The sequence below is a fragment of the Geospiza fortis genome, unplaced genomic scaffold, assembly GCF_000277835.1.
Source record: "Geospiza fortis unplaced genomic scaffold, GeoFor_1.0 scaffold221, whole genome shotgun sequence".
Taxonomy (NCBI): Eukaryota; Metazoa; Chordata; class Aves; order Passeriformes; family Thraupidae; genus Geospiza; species Geospiza fortis.
Genome location: NW_005054395.1, coordinates 291151 through 313077, shown reverse-complemented (window position 1 = coordinate 313077; position 21927 = coordinate 291151). Strand labels below are relative to the sequence as shown.

The following is a 21927-nucleotide window of genomic DNA, read 5'->3' as shown; positions in this document are numbered from 1 at the left end:
TAGTAACTACTATCAGATTTGGCTTACATCCTTTGAATAGAGCAGATCTTTTATAGCATTAAAATTGCTGTGGTGTAAAATAGTAATGCTTAAAGCAAGTAAGAGAGGTGCCTGAAACAAACAAAAAGAGATATGTATTGTAGTAGAGCTTTGTAGTGCAAGGTAGTTAATAATAAACAAAGCTAAGAGAGTTTATTTGTGGTTGTACCAAGAGGGGGAAATGTGGGAAATAGTAAAGGTAAAAAGATTTCCAGAAAGCTGAAAAAGCAGGCCTTAGAAAAAGAAAGAACAGAAAACTTGGAACTAGCTGCAGCTGCAAAGTCTGAAAGTAGAAAAAGTTACAATAGTACAGTAAGCAAGGACATGAAACAATAGCTTGAGTTTTAGGCTTGGCTAAGATAGACCTTAGACTGTAGAAAAATATACTTAGCAAGATAGTTGAGTGTTTTAAGCTTAATAATGAAGTATTGTGTATTGTTATTAGAGAGCATACAAGCAAGCATTGTGTGAGGCAGGTGTATGTGTACTTTTAGTGATTGCCTAGAACAACTGTCTGTAATCTTTAGCAGTATGCTGTTGGCTAGAAAGTTTTTTTAAATGCTCTGCAACAAATAAGTCTTTGGCTGCTGCTGGCAAGGTGTGAGCTATTGTCATCTTTCTGTTGTCTCAACCATGTAATAAGGCTGATGCTGCAATAAAATCTCAAGGAATGTATCCCAGCAGTCCCATTCTGTTCGTGAGAAACCACAAACACAGACAGAGAAGATGGAAAAAACCAAATTCCTGTCTCAGCACTGGAACTTGAGCCAGTGTTGGGGCAGCTGTGGGCTGTGCCTTTCTGGCCTGGTTTTGGAACTCAAAGCTCATGGGATGACGTGAATCAGTGACAGACACGGATATTATTGGCTGTGGTTCACTCTGCCACTTCTTCACATGCAAAGTGAAACATCATTGGGAAACTCAGGAAAGGAAGGGCTGAAACTGCTTTTCAGTCAGACAGCTTGGACTCAGGTATTGACTACTAAGCACTCTTTCTTGGCATTTTTATCCCATATTGACTTTATAAGTGGCACAGAAGCCACTGGTAGTGCTATAAATCCTCATTTTCTACCTGAATTGTTAAGTTTTGTGATCAATTCTTCCAAAGCAGAGTATATTTTACTGTGTGATGAACAGGGACAAAGTTCTCCAAGATACATATGCATAGCAGGATTCTATAGATTGAATAAAGATCACCTAGGAATTTGAGTGACTCTTCTGTAGAGAATAGTACCCTGTTTCAAGTTCCTAAAATTTAGCTAATTAAGTCCTATGTTTTGCCCTAATTTTATAGTTTCTTTGATTATTTCTTTCTAGCTCAACAAAATTCACCGAAAATCCATGAAGGCTGGTGGGCTTATAAGGAGGTGGTCCAGGGAAGCTTTGTTCCTGGTAAGTGGAATTTTAAAATTTCAGATTTACTTAAAAATTTTTTTCACTGGAATTAATATAGTTGAGTTTGGAGAAGATACTTTGGGTTGATTTGTTTTCATTGCAAAAATTTTTAGACTCAGCATCACATTATTGTGAAGTGCAGAAAGGTTTCTGTTAATCCATCATCCAAAGACTGTGGCTGTTTTTCAGGGAAGAAATCACTTTGATGACATTCCTGGTTTCTCTCAGTAAAACCAACATGATGCTGCTTTGTGAATGTATGTGTTCTGTATGTGGAAAAGGGAAAGGAACTGAAAAGTATTACTGTTAACTGAAATAATTTATCTGTTGCAGCATTTCTAGGTAATAGCATTTCTACAATTTTAGATTAGATTTTAGAGTAGATTAGGACAAGAACCCAATACATGCAATTGTCACTGATTTTTGTTTAGTGAACAAACTATGAATCAAAAAAATTAAATAACTAGGCTTCATCAAGATTTAGTAAATGATAAATAATCAAGGGTCAGCTAAAAGGATTCTGTGCAGCATCTTTTCAGTGTGACTGAGATTACCATGCATTAATTGATGTGTATTAGCTATATCTTATAAGGTAAAGTAGTGCTTCAAGTTTTATCATGAATGCATCGAGAAAACTGCTACGTGATCCTTATTTTCGCATAATAGAAAATATTGCTTGGCTCTTGTGTGGGTGTTGCAATATGACATGAAATGAACGACACACACACATTGAGATGTCTAAGGTAAAAAAAGGGCTGTTTATTTCTGAACTCTGATATTTATAGAATTTTAAAAGTGACCATGGATTGGAGGATGAAATTGCTACTTCTTTAACCACACTGGTTAAATTAACAGTCCATCAATTTTCTCCTCTTCTAGAAAAGAATGCGAAACAATCATTATTTACATGAAAAGCGCATGAGAAACTCCATTACAAAAATGAAAACGTTGGAAGGTTTAGAAGAACTTAGAAGAACAGGGCGACATGTGAGCTATTCCTGAGGATCTGTAGATTTGACCTATCATCAGGTTCTTTCACTGTTGAGAGAACTCTTACAACCTGACAGTCATCTGAAATTCCCAAGATGCTGATTGCCTTGTTAAGAATTCTAGTGCAAATGAGATTAAGTATTTCAGCCCACACATTTCTGGCACTGAAATGGTTGTGAAAATCTACAGACCTGGAGCTTAATTACATATTAATGCAGCATAAAATAGTTTTTCAGATGTACTTGAGATTGGTTTGGGCTGTCAGACACTCCAGTGTTTTGTGCATGTTTAGTTCCTCATAGTGATAGTAGGGGAAGAAACCTGGAGAATATAATCACCTGATTTCAAGATATTTCAGCCTTCCTGAGTTGCATAACTCAGGTAGATGCCCAGCAGAAAATGAATGAAAAAAATATTTGCTAAACAGGCCTAAACTTAAAGATACTGAGAAAAATAGTATAATTGTCAGAATATGTAAGGACTGTAATGAGGGATGCGGGACTCCAGACGGCTTATTACATCCAAGATGTCACAGCAGTCCAGGGTCATGGGTGACAGAGCCTGTGCCTACAGCTGTCAGCTCTAGCAGCAAACAAGCCTGAAGACCCTTTAATTTTGGTTACAATGCATTATACACTTTTCTTTGCTCAGCATCTTAATACAGAAGAACCATTCTATACCTTGACTTTTACCTGTAGCCTGTCATAACTACTATAATTACCATATTCATATTACTATTCTCCAATCACTAAAAGTTAGTATGTTACAGTTTAGGCTAGAAGTTGTTTTTCAGTTTTCTTGCAGTGGGAAATTCTGAGACCTTTTTTCTACTTGCAACATCGGCAGTCTTGTTTGCCTGTGGTATCTTTCTTCTTGGTAAAAACATCTTGTTTGAGGTGGATTTATCCTTTGCTCAAAGGCATAAAAACCCCTTCTAACTAACATACCCTTTGCCTTCTTAGTTATCCAGTAAAACTGGATCAGCAATTCTTTTCTTCTATATCAAAACCTGCTTTCATTTCTATTCCTTCTTCAGATTCTACATTCAAAAATCTTTCTGCCAAGCATACATATCTGTGAGACTTTCTTGTCAAACTTTCATCCTTCCCAACAAGAATATAAAGAAACCTGTGATCAGTTATGCTTGTGGTGTTCTAGTCTTAATGCTGTGAGACATTTAGGCTTAGGTACATGCTTGAAATGTGAATGAGGAAACAGTGATGACTCAGAAACTTCTGGGAAGGAAGACCTTTTAGATGGTGTGGAAGAATACCTCCTTTCTGAGGGAAACCTGAATTACCAGTATGTTGAATATCTGACTAACCCAGCACACATTCTCAAGAACTGGTCCAGAAAGTCAGTGATGAACAGCTTACTGAAGCAACCTTGAAGAAAGCAAGAGGAATTTGGGAGCACCTTTCTTTCAAATTCAACTCTGCAACGTTAGCCTCAGCAGAAGAGAAAAATCCCATGAGACTTTACAGTACAAACAACTAATTTTTTCTCCTAGATTTGGGAGCCTTTGAAAACCATATTTAAAGTATTTCAAGGCTGCATTTGTGGCTGTGCTCTCAGACTAACACATCACAAAGGATCTGCTGGTGCACATTAAGTTTATCCATGTTGGTGGCAGTCCCGTATCAGATCTCATGTGAGATGCTAATTAGCACCTGAGAGATGAGAGCTGCGAGGCAGACTGAGGAGCTGTTGCTGCAGCTGCTGATGTGCACTGAAGCAAACAGCTACAGCCATCTTGCCAGGATGTTTTCTTCCCACAGCTGTTTGTCCTGACCCATGGCTGGAAGTGAACACCCCCAAAGATATTAGAAAGGAGTGTTTGTCCAGCAGCCAGTCACTGCATTTCAGAACTGGCATCTCAGTTAATATGACTGACATGAATCCAGCTCTGTAACTGCTTGGGGGAGCAGCCACAAATGCAGAGATTATTAATTAGGGGCAATATAATTGTAAAACACTCCAGGAGGAGTTGCCAGAGTTTGTCTGTCACAGCTTTAGCTGGGTAAATACTTTTCACCTACTTCAAAGCAAAGTCACTGTCTCTCTTTGAGCTCTCACTTCTTCCACAGAGAGCTGTGTAAGAATGCAGTTAGGAGTGTATCACAATATGCCTGGGTTAGAATGTGCTAGTCATAAGTTTTTCTGCTTAGTCTGTTTTGAAAGCATTTAAGCCAAGTCCTAAAACCACATTGGATCCTGTGCAGATTTGCCATTGAGCAGTTCATAAAATCAGGCCATATTTCATTACATTCCCCAAATCCAGACTTCCCATATTCTGGGATAGATTTTAGAAAAAAATAATTTAAATCCCTTTCTAATGTTCATCTGAACACAGGGCTTTTTCCTGCTATAAGCCACTGAGCTGCAGTCAGTGATATGTATCTCACAGAAGGGAAAGATGTAGGCAGAAATGAGGTTACAAGACTCCTCACAGCGTCTTTCCCAAATTTGCTTCTTTCAGTGCTCTGAGAGAAAGCAGCATTGAGAGCTGGCAGGTTCTCTCAGCACAGGAACTGTGGCTCAGGTCTGTCTTGGTGCCCAGCCTTGAAAGAGAGATGCAGAGTTCTCAAATGCAGGAGGGAAAGTTCATCAAGGCTGGGTTTGTGTATCTGCTACTGGAGCAGAAACCACTCTCCATCTCTCGCCTGTTCTACAAGCAAAGAATTGCTCTTATAATTTAAATCATGTAGCAAACAAAGTAGAAAGTAAGTAAAACTTCAAAATGCTAATTGAGTGCAAATTAAGTTCCAAATTAAACTTCAAGGAATGTTCAAGAATGAAGAAGGAATACTTTCCTTTATGCATGGTGATTTGCATAATAATAAAATAATTTATATTATTACTAACATTTATTACATAGACTTTTTCCAGTGTGGAATACCAAAGTAGTTCTTAGTGGGTTAAAACACCTTTAAATAACCTTTTTCATGTCTTTTCTTTGGCTGTGACTATGAATATGTGGTGTCACTGAAGTGATGCAAGCAATTTCCAAGGTGACCAAGATATACTCATATTCCAAATTCATTGGTAACCTTGTTGTTTCTTCAAATAGGTGTGTATAACCTTCGATAATCTTTGTGATTGTATTGATCCTTTTCATACTGGTCCTGTTTTTTCATACCATTATGAAAGTGGGCTTTGGTAAGCATAAAATATAAAAGTTGTTAAATCTAGTTTGTGATCATAGAGTGCACTTGGCAAACCTCCATCCTGTTGTGGAAACTCTGGACTATGTGATAGTACAAGCATGTAAGTGTTTTGTTCCCGGGGAAGACATTGTCTTTGGGCCCCCTACTGAATTATACCAAATCTAAAGTTACTTCACAGGGTGCTAGTGCCACCCTCAGCTAACAGGAGGAAATCTGTCAAATGAGTGAACCTTGCTGAGGGAGCAAATGATGTTCTCCTTCCATGTAATAAAAGCTGTAAATGAACTCTAATTCCAGGTGAAGATCTCCATCCACTAGGATTCATTAATGGCCACAGATCACCAGTCAAAGCCCACCTTTTTCCCTGAGGTTCTGAGATAAGGAATTCCCTGTTCATGGTTCCGTCACAACTTGTTTGACACTAAAAGGGAAAAGACTGCTGGAGTTCTGTGATGCTGTTCCTACCTTTTGCAAGGATCCTGTTGGTGGGATTATGCCCTAACCTTGACCAGCTGGCACTGAGAAACTGCCTCCAAATGCATTTCATAACAATATACAAGAGAGAAGAAGTCTGAAACAATTGACAAGCTTGATCATGAGTGCCAAAACCTCATTTTAAACTTCTCGCTATCCCCCTGTGCTTTTGTTATGGCCCACAGAGGCAGTTCTAGTGTCCCTAGTTTCTCCTGTCTGGGCTTAAAGTTTCTTGTATTACAGCTTTGAGCATTTTTTTAAATTAGAAATGTCTTTATGTACATGTTCAGAAATAAGCTTTGATGGGCAGGTCACTGTAAGAACCTTAAACTGTTTGTCCATGGCTTGAAACTGAGAAGATGAAAAACTTCAAACCCACACACTTGTTAAACTTTCAGCTCTCAGTTTGTGCCACCCTGCAGTCACAGTGGGGTCTATATCATACATTGAGATGGTGATCACTTAAATGTGGCTGCTTGAACAGCAAAAACCAAACCTGCTGATATCTACTCCTGCACTGCTCACTTTTCTAACTATAACATCTCTCCTGGTCTTATTTTGGAACTTCAGGAGGCTGCAGCGTCATTCACCATCTGGTGCATTTTGCTTATCAGTGAAAACAGTGGTGCTGTCTGAGCTACAGCAGTACTTTAAACAATCTGCACACACCCTTCAAAATCATGCAGTCTGCTGTTGCCTCTCAGGAGTTAACCACCCATATATAATTATTTATTGGAACGATAATAGCAGTTTTTCTTTTAGAAAGCAATATTTTGGAACAGTTCATTTCTTCAGGGTGATAGAACATAGATACTGGAAATCATTCACTTACTGATTTGAACTTAAGTTAGTATATATGGTATGTTAGGTTTGGTTGTCAGTTAAAGATAGCTTGAAGGAAATATATTTCATAACATTTATTTTCCTGGTTTCTCACTTCCTGTGGTGATTCTGCAAAAATTGACTCTTTACAAATCCTGTAGCTAGAAAGGAGACTAGATTTAAAAAAAAAAAATTTATGTGGGAGTTAAATATAATACAACATGGACTTTTCCCAGTTACAATACCTGGTGGCACCATGATTTGGTTCCCCCAGCCCTTCTTCTCACTTGACCGAGGAGCTTGGGACTGAGGATGTGCTTTACAGGTGCTTTTGTTACCACCATGAAACTCAAAACTTTGCTGTCTTCAGGTCCTTCCCATGCCTTTGAACACACATCTGTGCAGTCCTTACTAAAAGGGAGCCTTTTCAGTAAAGTCACTGTTTTACATACAGCCTGTAACTGCAGCCATTTTGCAAATAGATCTCTAAATGCTGTTTTTCCCTCTAATTCAGTCCTTCCGTGAAAGGAAAAAAAAATGTTTTAGGGGGCCAGCAAAGTGAACTAACTGCAGTAAAGCACTCTGAAGACCTAAAATTTTAAACCTTCATAAACTTGTGACTGAAACACAGTTCTTTGCTAATGTGGTCTCAGATCCCTTTTCTTTTAACAGGCTGATTATCTTTCTTAGCTGTGGCTTTTCCTCCTCCGTTACAATTGGTATCCATGAAAGGAAAATTGCATGCAGCACATGCACCCTGGCCTTTTTTTGTTATCCTGACATGACCAAATGATTAAAATTGTCTTCCTGCCTGTTCCTAGTCCCACCAGGCACTGCAAAGGTCAAGCTTTCCCTTGTTATAACCAACACATGAAGTGCTAGGTTGGACCTTGCTGTGCCACCAGCTGTCCAGGGCCTGTCCTGCTGTACCCACAGGTTTCCCTGACAGGACATGAGCAGTGTCCCTCTTCTGCTTCGGGAAAGTACAAATAAGGAAAACTTCAAAGGCAGTGACTTGCAGATCCATGTCAATTATTGTCCCTCACACTTGCTGCTAGGTTAGATAATATTTTTTGTGTGGGAGTACTCCAGATATTTACTGATGAAGTTGAAAATCCTCTTTCCCACTATCCTGAAGTAGATGCCGTTTATCTTGCAGTGACACTAAATATGGGTTATAAGCACAAAGAACAATTAAGCACCAGGAATTTTTTGTACAGCTGTAGCTACCAAAACCTGCATGGATGATGGCTTATAGCTGGGAAGAAGTTCAGGAGGTTAATACCATTTGGGCAGTCATATACTCAGAAAGCAGTATCCAAAACATGCTGTCCTACAACAGTGTGTGTTTACAATCTCTACAAAACCTTGAAGTGAAAAGCCAGCAAGCCACCTGTGTGATCTTACAAGGGTTCATCTTTACATGATGAGCACATCCTCTTAAGCTTTTGCTTAAGAAAAGAAAGATCATTCCTGTGTACTACCTTAGCTGGACCATCAAAAATTGGGGTTTGGGATAAAAAGGTTAAGACCAGTATTAGGAATCTTTCTTTTCTTAGGTTCTTCACTGTGACCTAAAAGCAAGGGAAGGACTCCCAAGGATAAACACTGGTGTATACAGAAAAGGGTTTAGGGGGTGTAACTGGATGATCTTTAAGGTCATTTCCAACCCAAAGCATTCTGTGATATTCTTGACAAGCTGAGTATAAAAGCAGTTGGAACAATGGTCTGTGACTAAGTCATTAATAACTGAAAGCTCATAGCTACTTACTTGTAAGGATTATTCAAGAAAGTTCTAAGGGCCAGAAGCAAGGCTCCTGTACAATGCTGGATGTATGTATTGATATATTCAAAAAGTTTTATTTTACCTTACGCCTTGACAGGCTAATCTTCACAGGTTATCTAAGAAGTTCTTGACACCCTTTGGCACTGGACATTTTAGTGGTAACCACAACTTAGAGGAGTAGAATTGAAGCACAAAGAAATCTGATAGAAGAATTAGTTGCTGCTCAGAGACTCAAGGACCTTTTTAAGCTAATAATTCAACCTGAAAATGAGTAGACATCTGCCACAGTTCCTTATGTAAAGAGGGGATTTGGAGCTCTGGCTATTTATTATCTTGTAGTAGTAGTTTTCTTGCGGGTGTGCATGTGTTTTTGTACAAAACGGTAGCAATCATCACTTCCTACATAAAAACCCTCTTTATATATTTTTCATGGTATATTGTAAAAGAAGTTAGTGTCCTTTGGAGAAAGAAGTCACTGAGAATAATAAGGAATAGTATTTTTCTGTGCTAATAATGTGGAATGTAATTGGACTTAATGAGAGAAGGGTTACAGTGCTCCAGCTTGTGTTTGCTTGGGTACTTCTGCCATAAATCTGTGTGGGATGAGATAGAACTGGAAGGGATTGCAATATAACATGGAAACAGGGATAATGAGTGGCACTAAAATGTTGCCCCACCGCTACTCCTGTCATTATCCCACTTAGAAAAATTAGTCTTGTAAAATACCTCGAAAGAATTTCAAGAGTACAATTACAGTTGCGATTGTCAGGTAGGAATTCAGCTTCTCTTTCACTGAGACTGTTCACATCAGCGTATTATAGTGACTTCAGGAAGATTATTCCGATTACACTGGTGATGGACACAGCACCAATGAGGACTTTATATAAACACAGTGTGCAGCTTTTAATTTGCACATCTCATTAGTGAAATTTAGTGTAGAATTTGCCACATCATAGAGAGAAAAATATGGTCACTACAGCTACGCCTTCATCTGTCGTTAAAATAAACTCTTGTGAAGTAAGATCACACCACTGCTCTGTGCATGGTTCCACAGAGTAACTCTGCCTGTTGGTTATTGTCACTGAAGCTTCACTGGTACTAACAAAAAACCTCTCTGTCAAATCCTGTCCTGCCTAATTAAGAAATCAAAAAGAAAAGGAAATGAGACTGTTACCTAAAGGTGGATACATCCTAGTGTATGCAAGTACTTTCCTAATAGACAGCTATGATTTTACTAGTAAATACAAATTCACAACGTTATTTGATCATAGCATTTCTTCAGTAACCTGCTAAGCTGACTTTATTTCTGAAAGTCCATATATGTGTAGGATTCCTCAGACTCCTCAAATAGAGAATTGCTGGAGACTTGATAGTCTGAAACCACTCATTTCTACTTAGTGAAAATTTCCTCCTATCATAACACCTCTCTAAAAAAAGCCACTTTTGAATTCACTGAACCATGGATGTATTGAACATACTCAGGAGCAAAATCCATGCTCACCATTTAAATCTGCCTGCCTAGGAGGATGTGGAATTATTATTTGGATAAGTTTTACATGCTGTTTCTTACACAGATTAAAATACAGATATTCTATACCATCACCCCCCATCATGGCATATCTGGGCACATACTGTTTGTGTGAAAAATTTATCCTCTCAGAACTCACGACAAAATACAGTCACCTACTTAATGCATTTCTGGGTACCTGCTGCCCCTGCGAGCTGTAAATCACATTATTATGGTTAATGAATCTGCCCAAAAAAGGAACCTTCCAGAATCTTATTGATTTTTTTCCCTAGCACTGAAAATATTACTTAAAATTGTCACCTTTTACCTTTCTGTATAGTGACTGATTTTATATTAGGGCACTTGTTCATTTTATATTTATAAAACATACCAAAAAAAATGCATTAGTGTTTCCGGACCAAGCAGTCACCAGCTTTATAGACAGGACATAAACCCTGAAACTAACAACATAACATCATAATGGGAAACCCAACAGGTTGTTAACTACAGCAGTGCAAATGGCCGTGTCTGTAATTCACAAGTGCTTGTAGATAACACCCTGGCCTGCAGCCTTTCAGAGCCTGCAGCCTTTCAGAGCCTGTATGACCAATAAAAATAGTCAGGGATGGAGCACAAAATAACCAGGTCACACTGGAAGTTGTTCACTTGACAGCTGAGCACGTAGCAGACAGATGTTCTACCCCAACACAGAGGTGGTTCTTTAGATTACCTTTTATGACCTCCTCTAATTTTTTCTTCCTGTGTCTTTAATATCTATGAGTTTGTCGTGATGGTTTTGGTGAAGAATGAAGGTCTTTATTCAGAGAGATCATTTTACAAATATTAAATGAGATGAAAGATAAATAGAAAAATGGATAAGTTGAGTTCGAAACAGCAGCTGGAGGCTGGGAGAGAATCACGCAGCCAGTTCAGATATGCCTGTGCCATCAAGCTGGTCTGCCTGGCATCCCTGTGCTGTTGATTAAAGAAGAAAAAAATGTTCCTGCAGATCCTTTGAATCAGCCCCGTGCTTTGGCTAAGTGACATGAAGCAGTGCAGCAGAGAAGCAGCAGGATGGGCACCGAGGGCCTGGCACCTCTTGCACAGGCATTACCAGAGCTGCCACTGCTTTAATAGAGCTGAGGAATGTTACATATTATTATCTGCAGTGACATTTTGGCAGTGTCTCATACTATAACTTCAGAGGCAAGGCAGGAAGGAGGATGGATATATTCAGGCCAAGGAACAGCCCCATTCCACAGCCATTTGATGCAGTTCAAAATGAAACCCAAAGGCTGAAAACATTTGCAGTAAAACAATGACATTTCAATTGATAGATTAAGAGATCAGATTTTTCCTCCTTGCTTATAAAATTGGTCAAGTTGGGTTTAGTTGAGTCTCTGAAATCCAGGCATCATGTGGTTCCTACACTACAAAAATTAGGATACAAGTCTGGCTGAAGTAGTTGCTACAAAAGGAAGAGCTGTTGCCAGTTTAGAAAGTCTTAGGTTATTACTTCTGTCTGAAAATAGGTCACACTGAAAACAGTGGGATTTTCTTGTTGAGACAAATGCTACAGCCCTCGAATAAAGGCCATCAGAAGCTGATTCTTAAAAAAAGTTAGAAATCAATATTTACAAGATTGTATTCCCTTTATAATGATTTTATTTTAAACCATCTCTTCCAAGTTTTTTAACTGCAGTGAAATTATTTATTTCCACAGCTGTGCAGTGAGCCACCATCTCTTTTGTCCTAGAGTGTTCACACTGCAATTCCACTGATAATGTGCTTTTTGAGGAAATCACGTTTGAATACTTTGCTTCTCATGGAGGAGAGGGGCCTGAATGGGAGGATTAAACCTGTGCACTGGCATCATGCTGGTGTTACCACAGGAGTAACAGGTACAGGATGAACAGGATGCTCAGCTGTGAGAGGAGCTGCTCCTCCAAATCTCAGTCAGGTGCAGTTAAAGCCATATGAGGATGCAGCTGTGAGTGATGGCTAATTCCCAGCTTTAGTCCCAATTTAGAACTGCAGGATTTAGCTGTTCTGTATGACTCAGAATACAGTGTATGACATAGGAGAGAACATCTCAGATTATGGAGTCAACTCTTCTGTATTTCCAAACTGGGCTACATAGGTCATGGCTACAGAATTCCCTTTCACCAGTGCATGTCAGGGCATTTCCCTGGAGGGAGTTCAGATTCCATTTTGCTTTTCCTATCCTGCAGTTGGCCATCTTCAAATGGCTTTTCTTCCTTCAGATTAGGCTTTCCTAAAATAAAGAACAAATTACTACTATGGCTGAAACACTTATATTGCATGACCTTGGCAGGCTCTATTATCCACACACTGACATCTTCAGAATTACTTAATATTTTAATGTGCATTTAAAATTGGTTAACAGGATTATAAATTAAACTAATAGTGAAACTTGTCTCTCAAGGTTTTATTGCTCATTCTAATTTTATGTTTATGGGCTCGCTGCTTTGTGGCAGGACTTGTGTTGGTTTAGTTTTAGAGAGTGCAGTAGGGAGAAAGTGGTGCCTCACCCAGAGCCTGGTGAAACTGATGGAACTCCTGCCATTTAACTGTCTCAGGGCAATGGTCACATCATTCTTACTGCCAAAGACTTGGATTTACTTTCCCAGTCAAGAACATTGTCCAGAGAAAATTCATATTTAGATAGAACTTTAAATACTTTTTCCCAACTTGTTTACATGATTCTTCATGCAACTCCTGTGCCTCATTTAGTAAAAAAAGAGTAACCAAGATGAGAAAAAAAAATGAAAATTACATATTTGTTGAGCTGTGACATAAGAGTTGTATGTTGAAGCAGCTGCTCCTCTTGACCTTAACAAGCACCTTTTTCCCATGAGAAAGTGTGTACCAAAGATCATCTGCAGCCATAAAAACCTATGTGAGAATGCTTCAGTTAAGTAGCCCAGAATACTGCACTGTGGAGGCTGTGTGGAATGTGTGACAGTGTCCAGGATAAAAGAGCAAGAAACATCTGCTCTGCCATTTCTTTGTGTGATTGGTTAGTCTCCTAATCGTTATGGCTGCATAGTTTGATCCTAAACTTGTACACTGAAAAAACACATAAATACTGGTGTGTGCTTAATAAAGTGATTCTGTTGACTTAAAACAGGGTCTGTGTTTTTTCCAGTCACTACGCTTTGTGGTGAAATGACTCAATGAGAGATATGACTCAATTCCTACACCTCTCAGGGAAACCCAAATGGAATTCTGGAAAGGGCAGAGGAAAAGTACTAATTAAAGTGGCAAAAATTTCATTGAATAAAAGACAAAAAGCTCTTCTCCTATTCGCAGGTTGTCTGCCTTACCGTTATTTGTCCTTTGTTGCTGATTCTGTAACTCCTCTTTTCACAGCCTTCTCTCAATTAATACATTAATAAATTACATCTGGGCAGGCTCAGATATTTGCTTAAGGAAGTAATCACTGTAGAAGATGATTCAGAAACTCTTCCAGCGTGTTACATCAAGTCATGAATATTTATGGTTATTGGTATCTGTTTGTCATAATAAACATTTTATATTTGCATAGTTTTTGCATTAAAACTCTGTCTGAAATACCATTAGATTGTAAACATAAAGACATGAAGGAGCTCCAGAATGTGAATATTATGAAATACAGAGAAAAAGAAACTTTCTTGGTTTCACAGACAACACATTTTAATTTAGAAAGTGCAGAATGAAACACAGGATTTTTTTTTCCAACAGTTTTCACTTTCAGAACTGGTTTAGTGTAGCAGTGCAAGTAGATGGTGAATTGCTGCTACCTTTCCAAAAGCGTCTCCACTGGAAGGCATTTGAGCAAAGGGCAAGAACCAATAGGAATGCCTGGGTGGATAGGTGGGGATATGAGGACCAATGGGGAAACAGGGAACAGAGAACTTTCTAGAACTGGGGTACAAACAGGGTAAAAGGGTTAGGTAAAGTCAACTGGCCAATGGGGAAGGCAGAACTGGGATCAATTAAATTGGCGCCGCAGAGCACTAGGGCGGAAGCCTTTTTCCTCAGCTTAACTTGTGGGGAATACCTGGAGCCTATGGTCTACCCTTCCAGGGCATGGCCATGGATCCTTCCCTGGCAGGCTCATAGGCCTCCACAGTTTAGCAATCTAAGTTCCAGTTTGTGGGCTTGTTAAGATTGATGGGCAGATCTGCAAACTTTATTCATGTGCTTTAAAATGCAAATGACTGGCCAAGGAAAAGAAGGTAAATATCTGAGATACACAGCTTCTTCCAAAAGTCTCTGAGAGTTTGGCATCTAACTGGCTTAGGTAAGATGATCCCAGGAGGCACCTACTGTATCATTTAGTGCCTGAAGACCCTCATCATTCTTTCTGTAAAGTTCCAAAGAACTCAAATAATCTTTAGGTAAGAACTTCAGTGCCTGGAAGAGTATCCTCTGTTCTCTTGGGGGTTGAAAGTGGAGTAAAAAAACTGAAGAATCAGTTAACCCCCCACCTCCTAAACCCTGCCACAAATGGAAATCCAGAGAAAGTTAAATGACTTCAAAGAGCTATAGGCAGCAGAAATGGGTTTGAGTGAAAGATATTCTTGTTTCTTGCCTGCTTCTGGAAAGATTTCTGATAAACTGTTTCTAATGTGCCCTTCAGGAAGCTGTTACTGAGATACTGGCATTTAATTTTCAATTTCCTGCTTGACCTTGTCCTGCAATATTTTGCATTGGTTTTCATGCATAATGTACATTAAGACACGTTCAGCTACTCAGTACCTAATAGTGTTGCTGGGCCATATATTTACATTGAGGATTTTGTGGAGCATACTGATCCTAATTGGAGGAGAGGGGATTCTGAGGTTGCAGGCTTTTAAATACAAAGTTCTTGGCATGATGTCAGCTGGCTTTAGTAAGTCAATGTTTTCACGGGTGTTTTAAACATGTGGTTTTGCTTACCAGTCACACACCTACAGTTTTTCTAAGCTGCATTAAACTGCAGTAACATCTGCCTCTGAGAAGAACAGAGTACTAAATCCTGTACCATGACCTGTCTGTAGACATCACCTCTGTGGGACTGGGCAGAGGGGTGCACTGGGTTCTTCCTTGAATTCCATACACTTTTATACACTAAAGAGCTCTCTGCCTTTTACCATACCTGGGCAGAGAGAGGCAGTGAACGTTTCTGTCTTGCGTCAGTAAAGCAAAGCTCCACTCTCCCTCCAAATGTCCCACTCTGTGGCTTGACATATCTGCTTTTATAGCCAGAATCTGCAGTCAAAAACAGTGTACTGGGCACACCAGCCCAGAACATGCTCTTCTATGATTATGCCAAAGCTCCTACTGATGTAACTTCTAAAACTGTCTTGAACTTCACAGGAGTCCTCCATAGTGTAGTGTTAAATATGCAGGAAATTGGTATTTTAGGAAGGTGCTTTTCTTTTACAGCAGAAGTTTAACAAACAGAACGAGATTCAAGTGTCCTTATTCAGAGACTCTAAATTTGGTGTGTGTTTTCACTCCCTAACTTGCCTCTTCACTTTGTGACATATTTTAAGAGAAGTCAAGATGATACAGTGCCTCACCTCTGTATAGCTGTGGGTAATCTTGTCACAGAACAACTTGATTTTCCGTTCTGTCCCTGCCATACTTCACAAGAAAGTAACTTAAATACAGAGAGAATTTCATACTATGAATGGACAGAATTGCAGATACATAGAGAATTTCACATTATGGATGGACATAATCCCAACTATATTTACATCTCCTCACTGGCTGGCTGAGCTAATGCCCAGATTTGTTCATTGTCAGAGTCTGAATTCACTAGAAGCTTAACAGAAATGATGAAACTTTAGCATTTTCATGAGCTCAGTTGGATATTTCATCCCTTAAACCCCAATGCTTCAGCAGAGACATTCAGCCACCAGCAGGGCTCCATAAAACCATCTGCTCCAAAGAACAAGCAGAAATTCCTGTATCTTTAGGTATTGCACTAATAAATGATCAAATTCTGCTTCTTATATTTGCAACCAAAACCTCCAAACAGACCTAGCCATTGTGTAGTGCAATCCAAAGCACCAACAGCCAAAGAAGATCACAGTATTACATTTCACCAGCCTCTAATGTCATTGTTCTCTTCATGCTAATACTGGGGTTTTGGGTTTTTTCAAGCATCTTTTTTAAAACCATCTTCCTTCCCATATAGCTCTACAGTTGAGCTTCAGACAGACACATTTATATACAAAATGTTTATCTATAGCATGCCTTCTGTAACACCAGGAAACAATATATGTGTGGTAAAAATTAATCTAGTGGTTGAAGAACAGCAAATATTAAATATTTTACAAGCGAGAACTTAATTAGTAGAATTTTATGATGTGTGAAGATGGATAAAGTGCTCCTTGAATGCCAAGGTCTTTGCATGAAGATGCACAAATAATTTCAGGTTGGATTTTTATTTTTTTAAATTGCTTTTAAGAATTGAAACAACTATTGGCATGCAAAACCTTTTTTTCCCAACATTGTCTCTTCAGGAGTCTGTCCCCTTATTTTTGCATTTTTTAATGGTTTTTAACATTGAATATTTTTTGTGAATATGTCACTGATAGGATTTTGGCTTTTAAAAATCAGTTTTTTAGAAAAAAACCACAGGAAATCAGGATATGGTATCTAATTCCAAATTAATATCAGCCAATGAATATTGGGAAAAGCCTATTGTCTTATTTTTAGATGCAGAAGGTGGATTGTCTTGGTCATTTCCAATGTTTCTCTGACCTTTTTACCCCATTTCTTATTGTTCTTGAAGATTTTTTACTCTGCTCTTTTTTTTTGGGTTTTTTTTTTGTAATTTCACCACTGCGTGTACTACACAGTACACAATGCTCAGCTCTAGTTTCTTCATACACCTTCAGAATACTCTTGTGATTATTTTAAATAGCTTGTACCCTGTCATTTGCAAATAATGTAGAGTATTTTATCCAAACCAGTGTTTTCGGTGATAGCTGAATTGGGGATCTGTGCATATTTAAAATTTCAAATACAACATTAATCATTGAACCCTCGAACCAGCCTGATTCTACTTTCACCTACAAAAAATACATCCCAATTTTACACATGAGAAATTTTGTGCACATTTCTGGTATGGAGTCTACTGCAGGTAATAAATTTGATAAAAGATCACAAGAGTTTGGGTATTTCATTCCCTCATTTATGGCCTGGTGAGTGTGCAGTTTTCTGTGCAGACACAGGAAGCTACTGGGGCCAATCAGCAAAGGAAGAGGATGTTTGGGATAGAGGAACAACAATTTCCATATTGTGTAAAGGATAGCAGCAGAAGAGTTACCACTTTCAATCTGATTTAGCAATGCCACTTAGCAAGTGCTCAATCCAGCATTCTTTCCAGTTGCAGTAATCTAAAGTTAGGAATGTACTTTGAGGAGTAACAGCAACCTACAATCAAGCATAAGAATGTCAACAGCAGACTTAGCTCTCATTGCAAGGTCCATGAGCAATGGTTTTATCCAGATTTGGTTTTTGCTTTGACCAAAATAAATGCAAAATTCTGTTTAGTAAAAACAGTGAGACCAGAATTCTTCAACAAAACTGGCAGCTGAACCCAAGAACATATGTCCAATTTACTGTGTGGGCAAGATATTTCTACATAACTCTAAAAATAAGTTGTCGTGTTTGTTTTCTGAAGGTGGGAGTGACCTTCTGGAAATACTTGAGCTTTTAGGAATCATCTTCAACAGGAAATGAATCACCTACTGAGTTCACCGTGTTCTGTAGGTATTTCTCATTCTAAATCTAGTTGTAAATTTAGGCTCCAGGACTGAGCCTCTTCTCACCATTTTTACCTCAGATTCGCCCCAGTATAAAGGGTGTAGAGAATAATTTGGGTGTGTGGAATTGCTTCTGAATTCTATCACAACCAAAATTGTAGTAATGAGGTAAAAAGTTAAAATTTTATGAGGAAGAATTACAAAATGTGTTTCTAGGTACACATTATGTGTAATTATGTAAGACTGGTATGTAGCTCCTGTTCTAATCTCCATTTTTAAACTGATTATAATTAACTGAATAAAATGAAGATTTCCTTGTTATAAAGCATCTCAAAGCATGTCAGTCTTAAAGCAATAACCAACATCCTGTAGGTTTGAGGTTTTAATTCTTCAGCTCTGCACTGCATTGCCATTCAGAGTGTTAAATGTGATTGTAAACAAGAGGGAGCCTCAAGGTTAGTTCTTGCTTCAAGAAAGAAGAGGGTTTCATTTCTCTTTACTAGATAAAGTCCTGTTTTACTGAGAGAACAGAAAGGTAACATCAGAAACCATCACATGTTCTCAAGGAACAGAAGTAATTCAAGAATATGGAAAATTATGTAAATTGGGTATTCTTCAGCTATTGTCTCTTGAATAGGTCATGGGAAGTGTTGATGTGGGCAAGCCAAAAAAATAAAAACAAAAGTCCTAAGCAAACACTTCCAGTTCTGCTGTCAGCAACTCTCCTGAGAGTCACACAGCCATGCCCCCACCACAAGCAGTCAGGTGAAGCCCTGGAAGTCTGAGCTTTTGAAAGAAAATCTGCTGCTCATCAGCTTTCATAGTGAAGAAATACCAAGCAATTGCAATTCTTGTTTGGAATATGTGCTATGATTCCATGGGCAGGCTTCCCAGAGACTGTTTGGTGGCGCAGAAAAGCCTCGTGGCAGCGGGCCAGTTGGCACCCTCAGCAGCACGCCATGATCTCTGGAACCCCTGAGAAGCAAGCAGAGCTTCCTCCACAGATGGCTGTCAGCCTCCTCCTCATCCGTTCCACAGCCTGTGACTCCCAAATCAATATTTTCATAGGTGTCTTGGTTTGGGAAGACAGGAGTCTGCTAAGGAAGGCAGGAGCCTCCCCTGAAACGGAGAATGTAAACCCTCCCCACCCCTCCAAATTGCAATAGTTTTAAATTAAGGGGCTCTCAGGCAAAGATTTGGGAGCAGGAAATAACAGTTCTTTAATAGGGTAAAAATAAAAAGAATAAAATAAACAATACAGTCCACTGGAACAACACTGACAGAGTCAGAACCCAACCTGACACCCTGTCGGCCAGGGTGTTGGTGGCAGTCCGATTGAAAATGTGGCTGCAGTCCTCTGAAGTATCAGGTGTGGTTCTGTTGGAGCAAGTAGGATCTGTAGAGAAGGATGTAGTCTTCCTCTGAAGATCCAGGAGGAAGAGGCAGCTGCTGTTCTTCTGGGGAATCTCGTGGAGAAAAGCTGTGCCCCCATTTCAGAATATCAGAGTATATGGGGTAGCAGTGCTTGGCTCCTCCCTCTGGGCGGAGCATCTCACAATGGGATGTTATAGTTCTTATCAGTCATGCACTGATATTCAATAGTCTGTTATCAGCGGAGGTCCCCTCCCGAGGAAGGTGTGAATGTGGTCATTCAAAGAGAGAGGTAAGGCAAACTGCTCACTTGACAAGGTAATCAGCCATACAGATGGTAATGGAAAACATCTTGCATGCAACCTTCAACAACAGGCAGTTCAAAATTCAGCTGTGTTGGAAAGCCAGGCTTTTTCTTGCTCCAAGGTCAGGGTGAATAAAACTCAGGAGATGTTGTTTTTGAAGTCTCACCCTGAAGTTTATTATCCTTATCTATTACAAACTCACGAGATGTGAGCTCTCTCTAACAAGTCAAGAAAGTGACCTAAAATGTCTATTCAAGGCTATTTAAGTTCCAATTATCCAATAAACAGTTGACATCTGTATTATTTATGCTTCTAACCCAGTTATGATCACCGGAAACCTGCAATGCAGACAACTTTCACCCAATTAGAGGGAACCATCTAGATTCTTGAAGAAGAAGGAAGAAGGTGCAAAAAAGACAGCTAGCTAACCCACACCAAGAATTCTCCATCTTGGCTCCCATATATCACCATATACTAAAATCCGAAATCAAAGTTTTTTCACCCCATGAGATCACACAATACTATCCAAACTACACACACACTGTTTCTGTGCTCTCACTCAATTTTTGAAGCCTTTTCCAAGGTGTCAGGTCGAACAAGGTGTTTTCTTGACGGTTGGCACCCTTAAATTCAAGAAGCTCAAAGTTTTCAGCCATCAGAGTTCCAACACAGCTGGACCTTTTGTGGATGTGCACTCCTCCCGCCTCTGCTGGTAACCATTTTCTTCCATTTTTACATGGCTTTAGCCAGTGGTTTCTGGTGTGGAGAGTCTTAACCCACAATCACCAGGGATTGCACTTTCCAAAGAAAGTTATGGCATCATCCAGTTTGTCTTTAGGGAGCCCTGCTCTCCTCTAAAGGTCTACCAGAGCAAAACAAAGTAACTTTGCAATGGCAATTGGATTAGATTCTAACTTGAACAACTAATAACTTTCTAGCTTTAGTTTCTGCCTTTGCCCTTGGCCCTTGTTCTGACTTCCTGAACTCATCCTTCAAGAGAGAGAGAATCAGGGGTTCCAGAGAGGTGTCTTCTGTTTTCTGTTAATGAAAATCCTTAGTCTTATACAGGATTTTAGTTTTGCATCATATTTGAGTAGAAGAAAAATCAAGACTAATCCTGTCTTGAAACTTACACAATGAACCAAGGTTTCAGATAACAGTATTTGCACACTTCAAATTTTGTTTTAAACCACCATAATTAAAAGAATACCAAGGGAAAAGTCATGTGTGAAAGTAATACTGGAGGTCTTGCTGTACCCTCAGATTCTAGGTGTTATAGATGAGTAATGAGATGGTTGGCTCCCACCATTAAGGGGTGAACATTATGTATATGCTAAGAAAAGTTTTGGAGATGTATAATTATGTTACTATAATATGTCCTCCCCCCACTCCCCCACACTGCTATCACTGGATGGCCTTGGTAGGCATTTGGGAGGGTTGACTTGTTACTATGGTAGCACCTGATCTCCAATCAAGATGAAAGAAAGTGAACGCCACCACTGCACAGCAAGGAAGGAGTCTACTGACAGCACTCTAGGAGGGGCTAGAGATATAAAAGGGGGACCATCTATTTAGAAGACAAGCCACGTGGCTGGTAGTCACAGGTGGGGGGAAGGGCGCTCCCAGCACCGTAATTTTTCCTTATTTAGTCCTTTTGTTGTATTTTTGTTAAGGTTTAATAAACCTTTAAAATTTTAAAACTGAGCAGTCATTTTTCACACTAGGTAAAGGCATTCTTGCAGTTTAAGTTAAGAAATACCTAACTCACTTTCATTAAACATTGCTTTATAAGCATTTCCTTCACTGATTCATGTTACTACATCAACTTAATTGTATTTTTTTTTCCCTGTGGACACAGAAATGTAAGCAATACAAATAGAAGAGAAGTCCTGAAACATCTATACAAAAGTACTTACTCTGGGCTTTATGTTGTCCAAAGACGTTTTAAAATGATTGTTCCTCAGTTGCATTTATGAAATAAATGGATTACAAAGTAACATGGAATAGTGGACCTGTAGATTTCTGTGTTTTGCTAGGTATTTTCTTTGTTTGAAAGACAGATGTCTGCTAGGGAAGGCTGGATCTTCCCCTGGAATGGAGAATGTAAACCCCCTCCCTCCGAATTATTATAAATTAAGGGGCTCTCAGGCAAAGATACGAGGATAGGGATAACAGTTCTTGACTAGTATGTATAACAAGGTATACAAAACAACAATAACTACAGCATTAACAACAAACAGAACCAGGGACCCAATAAAAAGCCGCCTCGGCCGCTGGTACATTCCGCTTTGGTGCAGTTACCTCA

General features: G+C 39.2%; 1 protein-coding gene across 2 annotated transcripts in view; it reads left to right on the top strand.

Annotated features, from left to right (window-relative positions):
- Window positions 1-21927, top strand: part of CA10 (carbonic anhydrase 10) — a 212249-nt gene that overhangs the window by 38102 nt on the left and 152220 nt on the right. For both annotated transcript variants that reach the window (XM_005425725.2, XM_031060897.1), the window contains exon 2: window positions 1357-1431. In XM_005425725.2, coding sequence (XP_005425782.1) covers window positions 1357-1431 — 75 coding nt within the window. The remainder of the gene's footprint in view (window positions 1-1356; window positions 1432-21927) is intronic.